The sequence below is a fragment of the Typopeltis vanoorti genome, chromosome 2, assembly GCF_054136105.1.
Source record: "Typopeltis vanoorti isolate ZY-2024b chromosome 2, IOZ_Tvanoo_1.0, whole genome shotgun sequence".
NCBI classification, from domain to species: domain Eukaryota; kingdom Metazoa; phylum Arthropoda; class Arachnida; order Uropygi; family Thelyphonidae; genus Typopeltis; species Typopeltis vanoorti.
Window position 1 is genome coordinate 169,324,783 of NC_143550.1, and position 25,073 is coordinate 169,349,855.

Below are 25,073 nucleotides of genomic sequence, written 5' to 3' on the forward strand. Positions count from 1 at the left end.
TCAGGTTGGGAGAACATGATCTATATAAGAGAGTAGATCGCTGAATAACTTAGTATAGAAAAGTAGCTCACATAGTAAAAAAGGTTAAACATCACTGGAATATACTCTTGACTTGGATAAGTGGATGGCTGACAGATATATATAAAAAATAGCATATGGTGGGTGTGAATTTGCCAGATTTAAGGTGATCAGTGGTGTACCCCCCAGGGTCCAGTGCTTGGGCCATTGTTGTTCAATCTATACAATCATGACATTAGGAAGGGTGCAACTGTTTGCCGATGATGCGAAGATAGGTAGGGCAATCAGGTATGCTAGATTCCACAGTATAGTAAAAACTTACATAATAAAAATTGTAAATAAAACTCAGAGAATAATTGCAATGTTAAAACGAACCTTGACATGTAAGGATAAGGAAGTCATTTTGCCTCTTTGCAAGGCCTTGATAAGACTACTGTGCACAGATTTGCTCTCTCCTGGGTTCCAAGGGTATGAAGAAGCTGTGGAAAGGTACAAAGAAAGTTACAAAGATTATATCAGGATTATGGAGTTTAAGATGAAATTTTTTGTTATATGGAAGAGAACACAGGAGGGGGAAGGCATCCACAGAAGTTGCTTGTTTGTGTTTAAAAATGGACGAAGGCTAGATTTTTCTCTCAAAGAACAGTGCTTGAGTGGAATAGTTTGCCTTTTGAGGTAGTGAGCATCTAGTGTAAATGAGTTTAAGGGAAGGCATGACAGTTGGTGTCACTAATATTGCCTTTATTTGCCTTACTTGACTCCGTAGAGGTCTCAAATAATAATAATAATACCCATTAGCAATCAACTTCAGCAGAACAAAAAGAGTAAGCTTGATGCATGAAAATTTTGATAATGCAAATATGTGATGAATGGATGTATCTACCAGTAAAGGAATGTCAAACAGAAAAGTACTACATGCCATAATATATGCATAACACTGTAACTGTGAAATTTGTGCATGTTCATGGAGTGCTCCTCTAGAATGCTAAAATTTGAATCTAAGGGATCAATTATGATCCAGCCAAGATTGATGAATTATTAGTTCAGGCATTGGTTCAACTAACTTACTTTATGTACAATGACTGAACAAGCATTTCATGTACTAATTATGAATTTTAGTAAAATAAATGCAAGCAAATAAATGCTGGTCTGGTTGGCAGAGTGGTTAATGTACCCACTCTACACCCAAATAACTGGCTGATGGTTCAAATCACACTGTGGATATGAATGTTTGTGATCGTCTTTAAGCAAGAGATAAATTTCACTGCTTGGTGTAAAACCATTTACTTACCGGAAGCCTGAAGTGGGTTGAAAAAGTTCTACGCATGGTCTCTAGAGCAGAATTTCTGGATTTTAAAAGACAGAAAATTAATAAAAACAAGAAAAAATTCATTTCTTAGCTCACCTACAGTACAAATGTAGGTGAGCTAAGAAATTACTGTAGGTGGGTGTCTCAAAAGTTTTTTCAGAAATGTGTAAATATATACAAAATCGTGTTCTCTAAATATAAACAGCATAAAGAGTATGCCCACCTATTATCGGAGAATCCATTCCGATAATAGGGTAACGATAATAGTCCATATTATGGGATGAGTTGTTTATTATTACATGCCGGAAAATTAACTTCTCTTTTATGATCATTGTAGTTAACTATGTCGTTTGTATAACAGTTGGAAAATTTTACCAAAAAAAGCACGTGATTTCGCGTGTTGGCGACCACTTTGTACATCCTTCATTTCTCTTTCCTCTTCAGCATGAATCGACTATTCTGGGCAAGTCAGCAAGCAGAGATCTACAAACTGTGGGCTTACAATAATGTAAATTTCCAGGTTAAATGGAGGACACCATTTTTTTCATATGTTTTTTATTGATTGATTTTCTGCTTTTCTAATATTAATGCAGTGTACAAAATATCTTGAAACAAATAATTTTATTCAAAATATGAGATATTGCAAAACTTTAAAGTGCACATAAATACAAACCTTAATTAGATACATACTGCAGTTTTCAAAACAACTTAGAATAAAAATCACATAGGATTCAGGTCATAGCAGATTTATTTAATTTGTTTTCCAAAATATGAATCCAACATGGCCTTTCTAACTTACTTACCTGTTAACAGTTCATCATCTGATCACAACCTCGTCTAACTGCATCTACCCTTGCAAAATTACAGTCATGCTCTTCTAACAAATTTGTGCATTCCTCATGCAGTAGTAGAGCTTTTTCTAGAATTTGAATTGATTTTTCAATGACTGCTGCATTAAATTCAATGTCTTGCTACGCTTCATTCATACCCTTCATTCAAAGGTTGACTTAGGCATTTAATCAGTAATTCACATAATCCACTGTTGCACTGTCAATTCCTACTTCAGTTGCCATGTTACTAATTCCTTTGGCAATTTCAGGACTTGTATCTGAGGATGACCTCTCTCTTCATTCTCTGGGAATAATTTTTTTCCATGCTTCTTGTATGCAAGATGTTGACACTTTTTTTTTTCCATGACTCATCTATGTTATGAAATTCCTGTAGGATGCTAAATTGTTTCCACCACTTCCTCATACTGTCCTTTCCTTGACCATCACTGCCTGCAATAAACTGTTGAAATGTTTGCCTTAAATAATACACCTCGGACATCACGATTACTCCATGATTCAGGGGCTGCAACACTGATGTTATGGTGGGAGGTAGGAATTCAATTTGAGCTGGCAAAGTACTAAGTGATTCTAAATTAAGGGGATGATCAGGAGCATTATCTAACATCAGTAAAGCTTGAGGTTCAACTCCAGTTTAAGAGCAATAATCCTTAACTAATAAGCAAAAATAATTTTTGAACCAGTCATTGAAAATTGTTTGCACCACCCAAGCTTTGTGATTGCTCTTCTAAATAATGGGAAAAGAATTTTTATTGTTCTTATAGATATGCACACAATGTAGATTTTCAGTATGATAGACATATGGTTTTCATTTTAAAATCTGCTGCCTAAAAGAATAACATGATTTTTAGCAGCTTTAAACTCTGATGTAACTTTTTCTTCTTGCAAAATAGATATTGGCATCTGCTATCAAAAAAGATTAGTTTTGTCAAAATTAAATTAGGTAGGCTTTTTTCCAATTGATTCTTGAAATCAAATGAGAAATTCTTCAACACTTTTTGTGCTGTGCTTGCTGATTCCCTCATTATTCTTAAATTGTGCAAACTTGTTTGCTTTCTGAAACAATCAAATCATCCCTTTCTGGCCAAAAATGTTGGAATTGATGAATTATTCCAGAGTTTGTTTTTAAAGTAGTCATGCAGACTGAAAGCCTTATTCTTTATTATTTGTGTTTTGACAGGTATCAATTTTTGATTTAAATCTTCATTTAAATCATGCAATTAATTTTTCCAGCCGGGATATCATTAGTGTGTGGGAAATTATGAAAGAATATTTGTTAGCAGCAATGGTAAGTTGTATACCACGATTGAACAAGAGGACACAATTTGGAGTACAGTGGATGACAAACAATATTAAACAGGAATTGCATGCGAAAGTATGCAATTCCTGTTTAATATTGTTCCAGTATGGTAAGTAAGATGAAACTGGAATATGAGAGGAGATTAGCCCTAAGATCCAAAGAAAATCCTAGTGAATATTTTAGATATGTGGCCAGTAGGAGGAGAAATGATTGTAGAAGAATGATATTGTGGGATAAAAATGGGAATAGAGTGACTGATATAGCGGACATAGTAGAATTGTTCAATGAACACTTAATTGGAGTATTTCATCCTGAAGGAGTCAGTTTTAATGCTAGAGGGATAGGGCAGGTTCAAGGTTTAGAGGTACAGGAGGAGAGTGTGTTTCAAATAACGAGTACTCGGGATGTCAATAAAGCTATGGGAGTAGATGGTATTTCACCACGAGTTTTGAGAGAATGTGTGTGCTAGGGAACTGACAGTGCCTTTGACCTGGCTTTTCAATGAAAGTCTGGCTGCTGGAAAGGTGCCCATGGAATGGAAGGAAGGAAAGATAGTGCTATTTCTTAAGGGTGGTAGCAGACTGGAAGTGTATAATTATAGACCAATTTGTGTGTCATTGGTAGTTAGTAATATCTTGGAGAAAGTAGTGAAGGACCATATACAGCATTGAGCAGATGAGGGTAATGTTATCTGTGAGAATCAACATGGATTTGTGAAGAGGTGCTCTTGTTTTAGCAACATGCTAGCCTTTTATGATAAAGTTACGAGCATTAGATGAGGGAAAGGCATATACTGCCATTTTCTTAGACTTAGCGAAGGCATTTGACAGGGTGTCACATGATAAGCTGATATTTAAGTTGCAGTACATGGGTCTGGATGTCAGACTGGTCAAATGGATTCAGGATTGGCTGTCTGATAGTATCAGAAAGTTGTGTATGATTGGGCAGTTTCAAGGATGCAGAGGGTTGCAAGTGGGGTCCTACAGGGCTCAGTACTGGGACCTATATTGTTTAACCTTTATATCAATGACATTGTCAGTGGATTGCAAGGGGATATTCAGTTGTTTGCAGATGATGCGAAGCTGGGAAGGATTATTAGTAATAGTGCAGATGCGGCAGCCCTGCTAGAGGATTTGAATAAGCTAGATAGATGGCCAAATGAATGGGGGTGTCTGTTTAATGCAGCAAAATGTAAGATCTTGAGGTTTGGGAAACATCGATGGGACACTGCATACTCTATGGGAGGATTTATACTGGAGGAAGTAGGGGAGACAAGAGATCTGGGGTTGATGATTGATAGAAACCTGAAATTTAGGGGACATATTGCAAAGGTGGTGAAGGTAACATAGAGGATTGCTGCAATAATGAGAAGGACGCTGACCTGCAGAGATAAAATAGTTATCATTCCGTTGTATAAGACCCTGATCAGACCACACTTAGACTATTGTTCTCAGATTTGGTCCCCAGGATTTGAAGGGGATAAATTAACTGTGGAAAGGGTACAAAGGCGGATAACAAAGATGGTTTCAGGACTGTACCATGTTAGTTATGAGGATCGGCCGAGGGAATGTGGACTGCAGAGTTTGGTGGATAGAAGAAGGAGAGGTGATATGATTGATACTTTTTAAACTGTTGAGAAGTGGTTACAGGGTTGACATTGGGGAGTTCTTTCGCTTGGTTGAACAGCAGGAAGGAGTGATGACAAGAGGCCATCCCTGGAAGTTACGAAAGGAAACTGTTTGCAAGAGGGTGAGGAGTGGTTTCTTTGCATGGAGAGTGGTTGAACCAAGGAATGCATTGCCTGATGGAGTGGTGAGAGCGAGAACGGTCAATGAGTTTAAGCAGTGGTATGATAGACTTTGTGTTTCTCAGTGGGGCCCTCCCCTCGATGAGTCTTTTGACTCCATGGAGTCAAATATCCTTAACTCTTGCAGTTCTATTTGATGCTCAATTTACTAATTTTTGTACCAGAGAAAGAAGTTTATTCTACTATTTCATAAACAACACATCTAAGTTGAGCTCTTCATGTTAAGCCACTTTACAGTATAAATTTTACCAATTGCTATTTCCATAGTAATCCAGTGTCCAAAAGGATTGGATAAGACAGAAGTGAAACTTTCCATGCAGCAGTTCCTCGAACATTCAATTTGAACTTCGATTGCAATATCTTCTTTTATTTACTAAATACTTGTTGACGGTGTCAATTCCTCCAGGTTAAATACTCACAGTTGTACGATTCCTTTTCGGAATCTTCTATTAATATTCCCCCGACCGTCACGTAAAACTCAAGACATTCCAAAGAACAAAAATTCTCCGCTTTACATTCTTAAACCTTCCATTAGCTATCTTCTTGTTTTCTTCATTACTCCGATACTGAATGCTCTCTCTCTGTCAGCAGTCAATCACTCATCAATCTTCTCAGTGAGAATGCACACTTCATGTAAATGGCAAGAGAGAAGTTGCGTATAATGATTGACACATAGCCACAATTAGCGTAATGAGAATGTCTTTTCAAAACACACTTAATAATTGAAATTATCACAATCTAGTGGGTGCACATCAAAATTTCAAATGCTTTACATTTCATTTTGACAATAATAATATCAATAACGAACACATCGCAAGTGCCAATATACGTTATGAAACCAAAACTAATAATATACTAACATAAACAATTTGTAAAAAAATTCATAATTTTAAATTATGATTATTTTTACATCAGTTTCATCTTTCTCTTAATTTTTTTAAAAATTTTTAAATATTTAATATATAAGTTAAATATCTTACAAACTTACAATTGTTTTAATTCTTATGCATAGAACTTAAATAATAAGGAGGTTCTTGCCTGATCATTATTTATAATCTTTGAAAGGTACTAATTTCAGAATCATCTGATGCTAGAGATAATTGTGATTTTACTTCTCCCAATTCATTATATTTATAAATTTCATTTGTGTACTTGTCAAATATTTCACTCAAATTACTTGAATTATGTTCTAAATTTACAGAATCATCACTATCAAAATCAAATTCTACAGGTTGAGATTCTTTATCTTCATTAACTAAATACGAGGTATTTTCACATTCCTCTGGTTTATTTAATTCTAAGTTAACTAATCTATATGATACTGTGCCACTATTTCATCCATATTAGTTTCTTTTTGATTATCATCACTCTTATGTTGTACATCATAGGTGGCCAACAGCAGGTCCACGGGCCACATGCAGCCTATAACGTGACTTTGTTGTGTGTTTGAAATACAATGTTTGAAACTATTCCCCTTCCTACCTATCTGATTGTGGATGAGATGCACAATTAGTATGAGGAAAACAACCCTCATCTTTCAATATTTTATTCATATCGCCTACTAAATTAATTAAATTTCTAGAGCCTAAAAAGTACCTTTTTTATCTATCAGAGTGTACATTTACAATTTTCCTAGGATTTCTGACACCTTGAATCCTAAAATTCACAGGAAAAATTTGGTCTAGAATTCTATATGGAACTGAAGCTTTTCTTCCTAATTTCCCAACCCTTTTTATTCTAGATTTATCATCTAACAATATTAAATCTCCTGTGCAAATGACTTATACTTTCTGAAACAATTAATTAACATAATTAATTAATAATGGTTTTCTGTGAACTCATCATCATCATCAAATTCTTGTCATGTACCCTGAAGAAGTGTACAGGATAAGATAGTACTACATGAAAAGTTTACATCGTTACTAACTCCCTATCTACAATTTTCCTCCAAATCAGTTGTTACCTATCAAGACTCCAACATTATCAGACCTTATATTTCAATCTTCTAAGGCACTTTTTTATGGTATCAATCCACCTATATCTTGATCTTCCTCTGGGTCTTTTTCCTGCCAACATGGCAGAGAACACTTGTTTTGCTAATCTTTCCACTCTCATTCTGTTTAAGTGACCATACCACATGAGATTAGCTCTGCTAACAGATTCCTGGATGTTGACAATGCCAAGTTCTTTCCTAATATCCTCTTTTTCAATATATTGCCAATGATGCCATCTGTTCATGCCCCTTTATTCTCAGGACTCTTATATCTGTGGTCTCTAGTCTTTGGTCAAGTGTTTTTTTTTCTAGCCCAGCTCTCAGATCCATAAGTTAAAATTGGTTTGATCACTGTCTCGTATACAACTAATTTAGTGTTTTCACAAATTTCTCTCTTTTTCCACATAAATTTATTCAGCTGACTTCCTACCATACCAACTTTGTTGATTCTGTTGTCCATTTCCATATTTAATTTACCATCTTCACTAAAAATTATGCCTAAGTAGTCGAAATGCTTTACTTGTTCTGTAGGTTCTCCATTTACAATGCAGATGATATTTTCAATGCTTCTGCCTATTTTCATTGTCTTTGTGTTTTTAATGCTGACCTTCATAGCATATCTATTACAACAGTTATTCAATTTAGTCAAGGTATCTTGCAGACTTCTAGCAGATTTATTTTGAAGTATAACATTGTCTGCATAAAGCAAAGAGCCGACATTAACATCTCCAATTTTGATATACCACTTTCATTCATAATGTGATCCATATAGATACTGAATAACGGAGGGGATAATGTACATCCTTGTCTCACACAAGATTTAATATTAAACCATCTTTCTGTACTTCCTTCAGTTCTAACTGCTGACTTACAACTCAAATAAAGACGAAGTATTGCTTGAACGTTTTGAATAGCTTCTCTCTTGGCATCTTGCCATATGCTTTGTACAGATCTACAAAACTTAAATACATATCTTTGTTATATTCCCATGATTTCTCAACTATTTGTTGTAAAGTGAAAATCTGATCCTGACAGCCTCAATTTAACCTGAATCCATCGTGCTCTTCACCAAGCTTTTCTTCCACAATTCTTATCAACCATTTCTCAAGTATACTTGCATAAATCTTACCAGGAACACTCACTCAGCAGAGAACACTCTTAATTCTTAAATTCAGTTTATTTCCCTTTTTATATATGGGTACTATGAGAGCTCTACTCCAATCATCCAGAATTCATTCCTCTATCCAGCCCTCTGAATTATGCAGTGCAGCCACTGTAAGACTTTTATACCTGCATATTTGAACATTTCTGGTCGAATATCATCTACTCCTGCTGCCTTTCACATTTTAGGGCTTTAATGACTTTTTTCTATTTCAAGTATAGATATGTATTCCTGACTGCAACCCTGTTGATTGTTTTTTTACCACTGTGCTATCACTGTTTGTTTCATTTAGCAATTTTTCAATATTTTGCAATATTTAGCAATGAAGTAATTACTCCATACTTTAAGAATATATCTTTTTCTCCAGTTTTATACATGTACCCTTTATCATCTCTAATTCCTTTTACAGCACTCTTTCCTCCATTTCTGAACTTCTTCAACAACCTCCAGAATATCTTGCCACCTTCTTGACATTTATTTTCTATGTTCTTACCAGAGTCTTCCCATGACTTTTATTTAGCTTGTTTTACACAGTGTTTAGCTTTCTTACATTTGTCTCTGTATTCTCTCAGAGCACAAGTTGACTTATTTGTAGGAACTTCTAATATGCTTTCTTCACTGCCTCCTTAACTTCCTGTGTCCACCTTGGAGTTCTGATTTTTCTATCATTGCAGACAACCCCAGCACATGCCTCTCTGGCTGAATCAATCAGTGTTTTCTTCAGGGCTTGCCACTGAATCTCCAAAGTTTGGTTCTGGTTCTCAAACTCTTTCATTTTTTCTTAAATAATCTTTGTGTATTTTAGTCTACAATTCGCATCTGAGACCTGCTCAACTTTCATCTGCTTTAAAAATTTCTTACATGTTCTTCTTTTCAATATGAAATTCAATTTTATTCTGCTCAACACTAAATGGTGATCACTTCCAATTTCAAATCCTCTGTACACTCTGGTGTCCTGCACAAGGGAGAAAGCATCACTATCAACAATAACATAGTCAGTGAGACTTTTCTTATTCCTTGCCTCCTCTCTCCATGTGAATTTGTGCACATTTTTATGTTGGAACATGGTGTTAGTAATAACCAGTCCATGTCCTGAGCAGAAATGCAACAGATATTTGCCATTATTATTAGCTTTGCTCTTTTCTCCAAATTTTCCCAAAATATTTTTTTATGTCTGACAATCATTTCCTACTCTGTTATTTAAATCCCCAACAAGGAACAACTTTTCCTTTTTCACTGATTCAATTGCTTTCTCTAAAGCCTCAAAAAATTCTTCCACTCCACCTTAGTGAACCTTCTGTGGGACCACAGGCACAAATAAGTCTCATTGTCCAGTTCCCTATTCTGATATTTGCCCACATCACTACTTGAGTCTGCCCGTCATTCAAGAAAATGAGCCTCATTAGTGTTGAATACTATGACTACTCTTGCTTTTCCTTGATTGTCAATGCCTGAATATAAAATTTTGTATTTACTGCTCAGAAAGATCTCACCAGTTTTTGTCTTTTTGGTTTCAATCACCCTTATTATGTCGATCTGGTACTTATTCAATTCCTCTGCTAGCTCCATTTCTTTGCCATTCCGGTTTCTTATGTTGATAGTACTAATCTTGAACTCTGGTGATGTTGAGTTGGGGTGAGTTTTAGGATTTGTTCCAGTAGCTGACTTTTTGCTGTTCACCCTTGTTCCCTGGCGAAAACAACGGGGGGGGGGGGCCTTGCTTAATCGGGTGACACTCCAGCTAGCATGAAATTCTGTCATGTTGTTCCATCATTTTGTATTGTGGTTAAAGCCAATAAGAATACAATTTGGTCAGTTAAATCCCAAATTGCCAACCCATCCTCATTTGTTCAGTATCCAGGTAGATACCTAACAGGGTGCACCACGAGAAAGCGAGGATTGGACATTAGGTCAGTAGCCCTGGTGGGTTCTCCACATTTCTTTAAAGGCTATGTGGAGGTGTCTTCTCAGTTATACAGCTTTGACCCTTAAGCTCCCCCCTTTCTGTGAATTTAATTTACCTATTTCACCTACGAGTAGTGGAAAATTTATCTACTACTGTTTCCAGGTACTCATTTATGTCATTGTATCCTGTATTAGGAATGACAAACAAGTTCATTAGGAAAGATTGGATCAAAACCATATAAAGCAAAAGATGTTTTTTCTTTAATAAGAGAATGAAAAGCAGATCTGCATGCACATAATGCTTGAGAAAGATATGTGTCCCAATCACTCATTTTAGTGCTTGCCAGATTTGAAAGTATTTTATATTTTTATTCAGCCTTTCACACATGCCATTATACTGTGGGTGGCAAGGTGTAGTAAACATCTTCCTGAGTAATTAGCAGAATTGTAACAAGTTCAGATGTAAAATTTGCTCCTTGATCTGAAAGTAAGGTTTGAGGAGTTCCATATCTACAAATAATCATATTCAAGAACTTTCTTGCTATAGTCTTTTCAGTTTGATCTTTCATTGAGACTGATTCAGGAAATCTAGTTAGCATATCTATGGCTACTAGAATATACTTATTGCCTTTTTTCGTACTTGGCAGTGGACCTACTACATCAATAGCAACAGCCTGAAAAGATCTTGTTGGGATTGTAAATGGTTGTAGTGGAGCTTTTCCTCTAAAAGTTTGGCATTTATGGCATGATTTAACATATGTGAGTATGTCACTCTTCATACCTTTTCAGATGTAACGATCCTTTATTCTTTCCCAAGTTGTAGAAAATCCTTAGTGTCCTGTCAAATCAGAATCATGGAAAGTGTACATAATGCAAGAAATCATTTGAGTTGTTGCCAATATTGTCACTTTCAATCTTCCTTCTTCAATTTGTCTAGATAATGGTAATCCATCTTTATCTAAATATACATTTTCCAGGTTTATAAATGTATCTAATTGAGTTTCACCCCTCAATACTGCTTCATAACTAGTTTTGAGTATGGGATCGCCTTTTTAAGCTTGGACAATCTCATCCTTTTTCCAGATTTGTGAACTAGGTTCCTTATTCATCTTATGAACTACATGAATTTTAGATTTCTCTTCATCTTGATTCAAATGGTTATTCCTAGATGATTCATCATCATCAGATCCTAGAGATCTAGATAAGTAATCAGCTACTATTTTTTTTCCCTGGAATATAAGCCATTATATTCCTGCAGTTCCAGTGCCCACTTAATTATACATTGATTTTTATCCTTCATAGTACTTAGGAATGAGAGAGGCTGGTGATCAGATCTTATGTTATTAGGACAACCTATTAAAATATCTAAATTTTCTCAAGGGAAAAATTATTACTAGTGCTTCCTAGGTTGAAACCGGTATGGGTAGTGGCCCTTGCCTTAATGCATAGCATCACACATATCTGCAAGGAAATTTACTTTGCATTATGGGAGATACTGAGATAGGAGTGATGAGAGCTTTCTCCACCTTTGCAACAAGTTGCCTGGTGTTGCACTACCTTACCCCAGTCCTGAAGATACTTTCAGGCGCAAACTTTGTTTGCTCACACTTGGATAAAGATTAAACTAAACTTATTATAGTCTAACCAAGTGAAAAATAAACTCTCAACATCTTTCTCTGAATCCGGAGTAATTTAATAATAAGGTTGCCCTTATTATTAAATCACCCTTTGGCAACTCCTATAGGTTAGGATGACTTCTCATTGCTTCTGCCTTTGTATCTCCACTACTGGGCCTGGCTCCCACTGACGAGACCTCAATAAAGGTCGAAACCGGTATGGGTAGTGGCCCTTGCCTTAATGCATAGCATTACACATATCTGCAAGGAGATATGCTTTGCATTATGGGAGCTTTCTCCATCTTTGCAACGAGTTGCCTGGTGTTGCACTACCTTACCCTAGTCCTGAAGATACTTTCAGGCGCAAACTTTGTTTGCTCACACTTGGATAAAGGATTAAACTAAACTTATTATAGTGCTTCCTACTCTAAGACTGAATAGTTGAATTCTGGATCTGGTAATTTCCTACTAATAAAAGCTACTGGCTTAAAATTTTCTCCTTCTTTCTGTTCTAATATAGCAGCAATGCACTCATTTGAAGCATCAGCAGAAAGATAAAAAATTTCACAAATTTAGGATAAATGAGAAATGGAGCTTTGGTTAATGCCCGTTTTAGCTTGTCAAATGCTCTTGTTGGGATTTACCCCAATTGAATCTAACACCTTTCCTTGTCAAGTATACCATGGGTCTCAATAACTGCAAACAATTAGGAATAAATTTTCTATAGAAATTTAACATGCCAACGAATCTACAAACTTGCCTAACTGTTTTTGGAGGTTTGGCTGATAATATGCCTTCTACATTTGACTGAGTTGCCCTAATTCCTTTGTTGCTGACTTTATGACCTAAAAATTAACTTCGTTTAAGAAAAATTGGCACTTAGAGCACTTTAAAGATAGACGTACTTCATCTAATTTCTCTAAAACATTCCACAAGATTTTACAATGGTTATATAGACCCTTTGAAAAAATCAGATCGTCCTGAAAACAGATGACTCCATTTTCCAACATATCTGATAACACAGAATTCATTAAAGAATGGAATGACATGGCAGAATTTCTTGCACCTTGTGATAATCTATATAGTTGATATTTCTGATATCCAGTAGAAAATGCAAAGCATTTTCTGTCTTCTTTCTTCAAATGGATCTGAAAGTACCCAGAATTTAAATTCAGTATTGTAAAATACTGTGCTCCTTCCAAACAGATCAATAATTCCTGAATCTTACACAGAGGGAATCTATAGACTTTGTAACCTTATTGATGGCTCTCAAGTTTAATACAAACCTTAGGTTTCCATTTGGTTTTTCAATACACATAGAACTAGTATTGTATAGATTCTACAACCTCTCATGTGAAACTGATATTAAAGTGAAAACTATTTGGAAGTGTTAAAATTTATGCAGAGTATTTGCCCCCCCAAAAAAAGTACAACTTATTGCTGTTTCCTTTTCTTCTTCCAGATAAAATAGACAACACAATGTAGAAATACTGTTATACTGATGGTAATAACAATACTCAATTTACTAGTTCAGTGCATTATTTTTTGGAAAAAAAGAAATTCATGCAAGCATATGCACACACATGCTATTACATGTGATATAAACAAAAATATAGTAGTTTTAATGGAGAAAATAAGAAAATAAACTGGTGCATTTTTATAATTGAAAGTTGTACATCATCAACAAATTAATGATCTGCTGTTTAGAAAATAAGTGATTATTAATGAGTAACTACTACTTTATAATTTAAGATGATTCACAATTAATTTAATAAATGACTCAATAACTGCAGCTTTAATCATATAGTCACCTCCTAAACTTTTCACAACAGTGAAAATTGCAATCTGCATATGATTCATTAACCACCCTATCAGCCATAACATGTTCAACTCTCATGCAAATAACTGATTAAAAGCATACCAACAAAACTGAAATCCCATTGATATAACATGAATTCAAAGTTTAATATGATTTTCTTTCTTTCATGCTTCTACGGCAATCAAAATATATCAAGAAAATTATGGAAACAACTACTGTGTTGGAGTAAAATTTTAATTTAATATAAATCAAAATAAACACTCAACATTTCATCCTTCACATTAAGGTCATCATCTGGAGTATACACATATATACAAAGAAACAAGCTGTGCTACAATCTACATGGTATGCTAAAGTTACTGATCAACCGTTAAAACTATTGGCCTGACCTCCGGTAAAAAAAAAAATCCAATTTATTACATCAAAGCTAGAGTCCTGTTATTATTATCTATTAGGTTACAAAATTAAATTAAGCTGGAGAGTAACATGTTCACACAGAAAAATAATAAATAAATTTTTAAAAAAATTACTTCTCTAAGTATACATATAAATTGCAACAAACTTGTATGGATAGTGGCCAAATAAAAGCTGAAAAAATTGCTTAGTCCTAAAGTCAGGGTTTGCTGGAAAACTGAGTGGGCTGAATGTGTGCCATCCAAATTCTTGGAATTTTTATGCCACCATTATCGTTAAGATAAGGGTGGTTAATCAAAATTTCACAGGCTTCTTTAAATTTCCGTTCATACCAAGTTTTCGTATGATGTAAAGAACAAGTACTTTTCCAATCAATTTGGTGTAGGGTGTTAAGAGTGTGATCTGAGAGGCCTGCTTCACACCAAAATTGTTAAAATTAATGTATCACTTTGTGTTTTATTATTATTATTATTTTAAACGGATAGGGATTGTACGTCCAGTTTCCCCCCATGTGAGGTAAGTTACAGGTGCATTAAATGCAATTAACTCCAGGATATGCCAATGGGGATAGAGAAGCCTTAAAGAAGTTGAATATTTGATGAAGCCATAAAAGCCTGAAATGTGGAAAGGTCGCAGGAGTAGATGATATTCAACCAGAAATGCTCAAGTATGGAGGTATAAAAGTCTTACAGTGGCTGCACTGCATAGTTCAGAAAGCCTGGATAGAGGGACGAATTCCAGATGATTGGAGTAGAGCTCTCATAGTACTCATATATAAAAAGGGAAATAAAACTGAATGTGAGAATTACAGAGGAATTTCATTACTGAGTGTTACTGGTAAGATATATGCAAGTATAAATGAAATTGAGAAATGGTTGAGAAGGATTGTGGAAGAGAAGCTTGTTGAAGAACAAGCTGGATTCAGGCCAAATAGAGGCTGTCAGGATCAGATTTTCTCTTTACGACAGATAGTTGAAAAACCATGGGAATATAACAAAGATCTGTATTTAATTTTTGTAGATCTGGAAAAGGCAAATGAGAAGGTGCCAAGAGAGAAGCTATTCAAAATGCTACAGCTATATGGTGTCAATGGGGCATTATATTAAGCAATACTTAGGTCTTTATTTGAGTTGTAAGTCAGCAGTTAGAATTGAAGTACAGGAAGGTGGTTTAATGTTAAATGTGGTGTCAGACAAGGATGTACATTATCCCCTCTTTTATTCATTATCTATATGGATCACATTATAAAAGAAATTGGTATTAAACCTGATATCAAAATTGGAGCTGTTAATCTCAGCTCTTTCCTTTATGCAGATGATGTTATAATTCTAAATAAATCCACTACAAGTCTGCAAGATTCCCTGACTAAATTGAATAAATGTTGTAATAGATATGGTATGAAGGTCAGCATTAAAAAGACAAAGACAATGAAAATAGGTAGAAACATTCAAATTATTAACTGCATTGTGAATGGAGAACCTATAGAACAAGTAAAACAATTCAGCTACTTAGGCATGATTTTTAGTGAAAATGGTGAATTAAATATGAAATAGACAACAGAATCAACAAAGCTGGTATGGTAGGAAGTCAACTGAATAAATTTATGGAATATGGAATAAGAGAGAGAAATTAGCCAAACTACTTGTATACAGCTAATTATAATTAGCTGTATACAAGACAGTGTTCAAATGTTCAAACCAATTTTAACTTATGGATCTGAGAGCTGGGTTAGAAGTAAAACTTGACCAAAGACTACAGATATGAGAGTCCTGAGAAAGATTAGGGGCATGAACAGATGGTATCAATGTCCATATCATATGAAAATGAGGATATTAGGAAAAAACTTGATATTGTCAACATCCAGGAATGCATTAGCAGAGCTAATCTCAGGTGGTATGGTCATTTAAGCAGAATGGAAAAGGAATATATTCTTTTTTTTGTAGGTAAAATTTATTTTGCCACACAAAGTAACCAGAACATAGTACGTGGACAAAGAGAGCTGTAATATCAGGTGGGAAATTTGTTCTGTAGAAGAAGAACTGTGTCAATGATTGGGACATTTGTGAAAAGGGCAGATACATGAAAACTGACTAATAAAGCATCTTTGCCGAGTGTTATGTTTTTAATTTTGTTTATGAAGTGTTGTGTGTTTTTTATATAGGAGGGAGAATGATGTACCAACTCCTTGAGTGTTGACACTAATTTCTTGGCTAGGTGATAATTAGGGCTGTCTATTCCCTCAACTATCGGCTGAAGCAGAACGTTATGTTTGTGTACCTTGGGAACACCATATATTCTAGGAGAATGGGCATAATAGAGTATTAGTTTTTTAAAATTGTCTGACGGCCAAGAAGTGACAGACGTAAGTAATTACACAGTTTTCTTTTTTATCCTGTTAGTTGGATTATAGTTCACAAGGTGATAGGTTCTGTTATTAGAGAGTAGTTGATTCATCTGATGAATATAAGTTGATCTGTCAAGATGATCGTGCATTACCTTTGTCCGATTTTGCTATAATTATATCTTTAATTATAATTTAATTTTAATTATATATTGAAATTAAAGATAATTATATAATTATCTTTAATTTTATTTATAATTATATGTTTAACGTTTGGTGGCCGTGTGGCCGGCAAAAGTTAAACACATTCCTTAGCCACTTGAACAAACATGAGTGCATACAATTTACTATTGAAATTGAAAATTACAACACACTCCCTTTCCTAGATACACTGGTCACACGTCTTCCCTCAGGCAGTCCATCCTTCACTGTTTACTGCAAGCTTACACATACCGGCCAATATATACACACTAACTCATATCACCACTCTTTGCAAAAATTTGGATTCATTAACACTCTCAAAAACAGAGCTATAACAATTTGTTCTAATGAACAAGCTCTTAAACAAGAATTAAAAATTATTAGTAATACATGTATAAATAATGGGTATAGTAAAAATACTATTAATAAAGTTCTTCATAAAACTTCATTTAAAAAAAAATTATATAGATTACAATAAAACCATAGCTATCCCATATATTAAAGGGTTATCAGGAAAAAAAATAATAGACTCCTACACCATTATAATCTTAATGCCACTTTTAAACCACCTTTAAAATTAAAATACATATTCAACTCCTCTACCCCCATTGGTACACCCTGGAGTTAATTGCATCTATTGTACTTGTAACTTACCTTACATTGGGGGAAACTGAACATACAATCTCTATCCGTAAAAAAGAACACAAATGATACATTAAATTTAACAATTTTGGTGAAGCAGGCCTCTCAGATCACACTCTTAACACCCTACACCAAATTGATTGGAAAAGTACTGTTCTTTACATCATACAAAAACTTGGTATGAAGGGAAATTTAAAGAAGCCTGTGAAATTTTGATTAACCACCCTAATCTTAACGATAATGGTAGCATAAAAATCCCAAGAATTTGGATGGTACACATTTAGCACACTCAGTTTTCCAGCAAACCCCGACTTTAAGACTAAGCAATTTTTTCAGCTTTTATTTGGCCACTATCCATACAAGTTTGGTGCAATTTATATGTATATTTAGAGAAGTAATTTATTTATTTATTTATTATTTTTCTGTGTGAACATGTTACTCTCCAGCTTAATTTAATTTTGTAACCTAATAGATAATAATAACAGGACTCCAGCTTTGATGTAGTAAAGTTTTTTTTCCACCAGAGGGCAGGCCAATAGTTTTAGCAGTTGATCAGTAACTTTAGCATACCATGTAGATTGTAGGTAAGCTTGTTTCTTTGTATATACTCCAGATGATGACTTTAAGGTCAAAACGTCGAGTGTTTATTTTGATTTATATCAAACTATATCAAAATTTATATCAAAATTTTACTACTCTAACACTGTAGTTGTTTCCATAATTTTCATGATTTATTTTAATGTGGTTTATAATAATAATATATTTCTACCAGGCTGGCTGTGTGGTTAAACAGAACATGGAAACAGAACTTTTCAAAAGTTCTTCAGTTTTATTTTTACATTACATGAAACACTGGGAAAATATATTAATCTGTATTATAATTTCATTTCATTTCGAAATGTAACTGCATGTCCTACATGCAGCATTTCAAATATTACATTTGAAATTCCAAATGTAAGAGAAAACTTACTTCTGAATTCACTTTTATGACTTGACATTCTCAAGTGTTTTTATGTATCTTCTGTTTCTTAAAGAGATTTTGTGTTCTTCTTCAGGAATCCATTTAAGAGCCTTGTTCCAATCACCAGTATTCTTTAATAGTAACATTACTTTGAAAACCATGTGAATATTCAGGATTTTTGATATATTGCAGCTGTAAGATATGTACAATACATAAGATCAATTATAAGTTTGAAACACATTAAAATGTTTCATTATATAATTAAATTACTTATTGAAATATTTACACATTTTCTCTCTCACACGTCTCTACACATGATTTCCTTCAGCAGAATGTTTTTGAAGGTTAAAAAAAAAAACAAAGATTTGGAAAAATAACCCCCCCACACACACACACAGTATATAAACAAAGATTTTAATACTCTTTTATTATCACTGAAAACTTTTCTAAATGTATCAAATATTTTTAAAACTTAAAGAACATTTTCCATGTTGACTTTTTCTGGTGCAATTAGATTAACCTTTATCAATAAATTCTATTGTTGTTTTCAATCATTTTTTGCATAATGTTTAAACTGCAGTATAATCCTTTGAATGGAAATAGAAAATGAAGAAAAAATTTCCCTGTAAACTAAGAGAGTAAACAATAATCACAACTTATTACTTTGTCAAAATATTAATAAGAAAACATTACATTTCCAAATCGTGTTTTTGAAAATCAAAGAATAGGTCCTGAAAATCAAAATTACTCTTAAAATAACTTTCTTTTCTTTTCTTTCTTCTTGTGAGTGTTATATTGTTCTTTTCTTTCTTATCTCTATCATTTAAAAATATGTTTTTCCATCATGATAATGTAAATATAACAGCAAAGGAAATAACATTAACTGAATACAGAAAATAAACAAAAGTTTCAATTTATTAATTCAAAACTGTCTTGTTTTGAAGGAAAAAAAAACTTTTTTCAAAGGAGCTGAATCCAGGAGAAGGCATGTGACTAGCAGTGTACTACAGGACTCTGTACTTGAGCCTCTACTATTTAACTCTGCACATTAATGATACAAGAAATGACCTGAGAGGGAAATATTTAGTTATTTGCTGATGATGCAAAAGTGGGTAGAGAAATAGTTAATAAGGATGATGTGATGATCTTGGAGGATGACTTATACAGACTAACAGTATGGAAAAAAAAGAATGGCTGGCAGTTTAATGTGGCAAAGTGGCAAGGTTATTATACATTTTGAGATGAAAAGATAATCAGCTATGCACAGCACTGATGGAATTGAATACAAGAAATTATGGAGGCTAGGGATTTGGGAGGTGCTAGTGGACTATGGGTTCAAGTTCAGAGGCCATACTGTAAAAATAACTCACAGGATCAACTGCTTATCGAAGAAAACACTAACAAACAGAGGTAAAGGAGAGCATCATATATTTTTATAAGGCCTTCATATGGCCCTATCTGGACTACTATGCACATACCTAGTCAGATGGCTGCCTTGGAAATGTAGAAAAGGTAGAAAGGAATCAGAGGTAAGTGACCAAGATGGTGGCAGGTCTAAGATGTTCCCTATGAGGACATATTGAAGATTTGCAAGTCACATGAATTGGCAGATAGAAGGAAAAGGGGAAGGGATATGATAGAGACATAAGTTACTTAGAGGTTGCTTATAGGATTGACACATGAAATTTTTAGTCCATGACTAGTATGGGAAGAACTAGGGATCATTCCAGCAAATTAAGGAAGTTTTAGTTAGCAAGAGTGTGAGGGCTAGATTTTTTGCTTGGAGGGTGGCGAGTGAGTGAAATGGCTTGCCAAAGTTAGCTATGAGTGCTGTGTCAGTGACTAAGTTCAAAGCAGAGCACAGCAGGTATTGTGCAAATGAATGTTAGTATTTGGTTTTTGGATTGTTAGTGGACCTCCCAGGATGAGTCTACAGACTACATGGAGATGTCCATAAGAATAATAATTCTAGATCCACTTGCTATAACCAACATTGTTATAATGATATCACTCAATCATAACTTATTTTAATAATATTACAACACTAAACAAACTAAATTATAAAACTATATGTTTATTAACTGGCTTATATTTTGCTCATTTTCAAACCAGCATATTTGAGCAAACAACATATTATAATTTACACATGACAATCAGTAAGTGAAACAGTCAAAACTGTAATGAAAAAAAAAAAATATATATATATATATTTTTTTTATTAATTGGACACTCTAATGTAAAAAAAAAAGTATTACAGTTGTATGAGAGTTGATCTTAAGATGACAAGCATCCAAAATTTTGGCAGATTAATGCAGCCATACTTAGTTAGGAGATGCTTCATAGCAATCTATGGTTAGGATAATGCTTCATTACAATTGTTGACTAAGAAAAATCATGCGAACCTGTTATGACTTCTATATAGCACACTGGTTTTCTTCCATCTAATTCTGTGTGAAGGGTTATCCAAAGCATGGTCTGCCAGTCCAGACTTACCATAATAATGGTAGTGAATATATTCATGTTCTCAGGACCGTTGCCAGATTAGATCATGCCCTGAGGCAAACAATTAAATATCATCCCTGATGGATTATAAGACAAAAATATAAGAAAATCTCCAATTTCTATTTTGTTTTTATTACAAGAGAAACATTAATGCAAAATGATTACATAATATTAATTAAATATTTGCTCTAGGGATATCATGCAAAAAAACTGTTTATAAGCTCTTCTAAATTTAAATTATAAACTATGTCTGCCTCTATCAATATAGTTACTAGACCAACCAATCTTTCTTGGATCACTGCTGTTTGCAAATCATTTTTAATCAGTTTAAGCTTAGAAAAACTTCTTTCCGCACTTGCTACGCTAAGAGGAATTGTTAGCTTAGCAACAGCGCCTATTGCAATATGGCTGAATGAGCACCCTTAAGTCGCACCGTGAGGCAGGCAGGCTGCTTCTATGCTATGCCCTGTCGGCTGTACTGCATGTCCTCCAAGGCAAATGTTAATAGACTTCCTGTCTGTCCATAGTGGGCTAAGTCACAATCACGGGGAACTTCATACACTCCAGGATATGCAAGAGTTCTTAACCTTTTTTTGCCTGGCAACCCTTTTCAACTATTTGTATGGCCTGGTGCCCCCTGCTCAATGTTACACTAGGTTAATGACTCAATAAGATAATTATATTATTAGGCAAACCTAAATTACTATCAACGGAATGGAACTGATAGTTAATTAAAAATTAATGACTTTGATACAAATTAATTTTTACTCAAAAAAAACAAACTTTCTGTATTTAATAAGCCAATCATTAGTCGCCACCCTGAGCCTAATGAGATCCTGCTAATTTTTCATTATCAGGTTCAATGTTTGACAAACAAGGTCTCAAGTCTCCTCTTTCACTTATTTGCAATCTATTTCACCTTAGCTAACAATTGCAACACGATGCTGAATCCTTTCTCCACCAAGTATGAAGGAAAAGCATCATCATCATCAAATTCCTGTCATGCACCCTCAAGGGGTGTACAGGATATGATAGTACTACATGAAAAAAATTACATCATTACTAACTTCCTATCTACAATTTTCCTGCAAATCAGTCTGTTACTTGTCAAGGCTCCAACATTATCAGATGTTATATTTCTATGGTCTATATATTTTGATGTTATATTTCTAGGCACTTTGTACCGTATCAATCAACCTATATCTTGGTCTTCCTCTGGGTCGTTTTGCTGCCAACCTGGCAGAGAACACTTGTTTTGCTAATCTTTCTTCGCCCATTCTATTTAAGTGACCATGCAACCTGAGATTAGCTCTGCAAACGCATTCTGGATGCTGACAATGTCAAGTTCTTTCCTAATATCCTCGTTTTTAATATGATATTGCTATTGTTGCAATCTGTTCAGGCCTCTAATCTTTCTGAGGACTCTCATATCTGCGGTCTCTAATCTTTGGTCAAGTGTTTTACTTCTGACCCAGCTCTCAGATCCATAAGTTAAAACTGGTTTGAACACTGTCTTGTATACAGCTCATTTAGTGTTCTGACTAATTTCTCTCTTATTCCATATGAATTTATTCAATTGACTTTCCACCATACCAGCTTTGCTGTTTCTGTTGTCTATTTCTATATTTAATTTACCATCTTCAGTAAAAATCATGACTAAGTAGATGAAATGTTTTACTTGTTCCACAGGTTCTCCATTCACAACACAATTGACATTTTCAATGATTCTGCCTATTTTCATTGTCTTTGTCTTTTTATTGCTGACCTTCATACCATATCTATTACAACAGCTATTCAATTTAGTCAGAGAATCTTGCAGACTTATAGTGGATTTATTTAGAAGTATAACATCATCCACATAAAGCAAAAAGCTGACATTAACATCTTCAATTTTGATATCAGCTTTAATACCACTTTCCTTCATAATGTGATCCATATAGATAATGAATAACAGAGGGGATAATGTACATCCTTGTCTCATACCAGATTTAACATTAAACCATCTTCCTGTACTTCCTTCAATTCTAACTGCTGACTTACAACTCAAATAAAGACTAAGTATTGCTTGATATAATGCCCCATTGACACCATATAACTGCAGCATATTGAATAGCTTCTCTCCTGGCACCTTGTCGTATTCCTTTTCCAAATCGACAAAACTTAAATACAGATCTTTGTTATATTCCCATGCTTTCTCAACTATTTGTCGTAAAGTGAAGATCTGATTCTGACAGCCTCTATATGGCCTGAATCCAGCTTGTTCTTCACCAAGCTTTTCTTCCACAATTCTTCTCAACCGTTTCTCAAGTATACTTATATAGATCTTGACAGGAACACTCAGTAGGGAAATAGCTCTGTAATTCTCACATTTAGTTTTATTTCCCTTTTTATATATGGGTACTATGAGAGCTCTACTCCAATCATCGGGAATTTGTCCCTCTGTCCAGACTTTCTGAACAGCCACTGTAAGACTCTTATACCACCATACTACAGCATTTCTGGTCAAATATCATCTAGTCCTTTCCACATTTCAAGCCTTTGAATGGCTTTTTCTACTTCAAGTATGGATATATATTGCTGACTGCATGCCTGGGTAGTGGTTTTTATCACTGTGCTGTCATCACTGCTTGTTTAATTTAGCAGTTTTTCAAAGTAATTAATCCATATTTCAAAGACATCTTTTTCTTCTGTTTTCATGTCACCTTTATCATCTCTAACTCCTTTTACATTATCCTTTTTTTTTATCCTTTTACAGCAATCTTTCCTCCGTTCCTAAGCTTCTTCAACAACCTCCAGAATATTTTGTCAGCTTCTTGATATTTATTTTCATAAACTCCCGCCGAAGTTCTTCCGCTACGGTCCCGATGTCAGCTTCCATTCCTAAACGCTCCAGCCTATCCCGGTCCTTGGTAAATGTGGCGGTCGAGTTTAGCTAGTCTAGAAAACGTGTTTTTAAAGTTAAATATAGTGTGGCTTTTTGTCACAAATTGTGCTAAAATTGTGCATCGGTTAGAAACAAGTGTCCTTCAGTGGTATTATTGTTTAGAACTGTGGTGTATATATTGTGTTTTCACTGCCGTTTGTATCACTATATCAACGTGTAAAGATGGCGTCCAACAAGAAACGTACGTCAGCGGCGCGCAGGACTTCTACTACTACACGAAAGGCTGGCTCAGCGTTAGATTTTTCGCAATGGATGCGTTGCGGAAACTGCTACATGTATGCACCGAAAAATGTGAAGGATCTGTGGTCGGTCTGGCAAAATGAAAAGAAAGAAAATGTCGACGTATGTGAGAAGTGTCGGGATAGGCTGGAGCGTTTAGGAATGGAAGCTGACATCGGGACCGTAGCGGAAGAACTTCGGCGGGAGTTTATGAAAATGAAAAATGACCTTCATCTTCTTCATGAGGAAGTGGAAGTGATCGGTAAGGAGATACTGGAAGTTAAAGCTGAGTTTAATGTGTTAAACAGAGAAATTAGGACTATAGAGATTACTTTAGCTGAAGTAACTAGAACAGGATTACATATGGGTGAGTCTTTGGTGAATGATTCAGTAATAAATAGTATGGGAGTGATTGGGAGTCAACATAATAAAACCACAAGTAGCCAAGAAGAAATGAGATGTAGTGAGAGTGGGGGGGTAAGTAATAGAGAGTTGAGTAATGAAGCTGGGAGAGTCATGCTGAATAGTGTAGAGAATGAGTCCATGAGTGTGAACTTGAATGAAGTTAATAGAGGTAAAATATATGGTGATTCTATGATTAAGGGTATGGAGAGTGGTATGCATGAGGAGTGCTTGGCTGATGGTACAATAGAAAGAGTGGCTTTAGCAATAAAGAGAGGGCATGAAACAGACAAGATGATAGTTATGGTGGGTACGAATGACCTGAGAGGTAGTATAAATCGGGTAGGAAAAGATTTAAGAACATTATTAGATATTGTGAAGAGGAAAAGTGTCAATGGGAGAATAGTGTGTGTGCTGCCTCGTTTTGACAATTACGAGTTAAGTAGACGAGCAATGATAATGAATGATATGATTGCAAGAATGTGCAGAAAAAGAGGTCTGGAGTTTGTTGATGTTTGGAGTGTGTTTGAAGGAAAAAGGCAGTTGTATGCTAGAGATGGACTGCATCTTAACATGGAAGGACATAAGAGATTGAAGAAGTTATTGTTTTCTGAACAGGTTGAAGTTATTGGGCAGGGAAACTAATATTGAAAAGGTTGAGTGTAAGAGA

At 34.7% G+C, this 25,073-nt stretch overlaps 1 protein-coding gene across 3 annotated transcripts in view; it reads right to left on the minus strand.

Annotated features, from left to right (window-relative positions):
* LOC150109653 (mitochondrial ribonuclease P protein 1 homolog) overlaps positions 1–25,073 on the minus strand; it is a 76,205-nt gene that overhangs the window by 22,896 nt on the left and 28,236 nt on the right. For 2 of the 3 annotated variants that reach the window (XR_016549985.1, XR_016549984.1), the window contains exons 3-4: positions 18,346–18,528; positions 394–497 (exon numbers count right to left, since the gene is read on the minus strand). Coding sequence is in view for 1 of the 3 variants with exons in the window: in XM_090409538.1 (XP_090265664.1) it covers positions 18,360–18,528 (169 nt within the window). In the remaining 2 variants the exon portion in view is untranslated. The remainder of the gene's footprint in view (positions 1–393; positions 498–18,345; positions 18,529–25,073) is intronic. The other variant, XM_090409538.1, reaches the window with a different exon arrangement.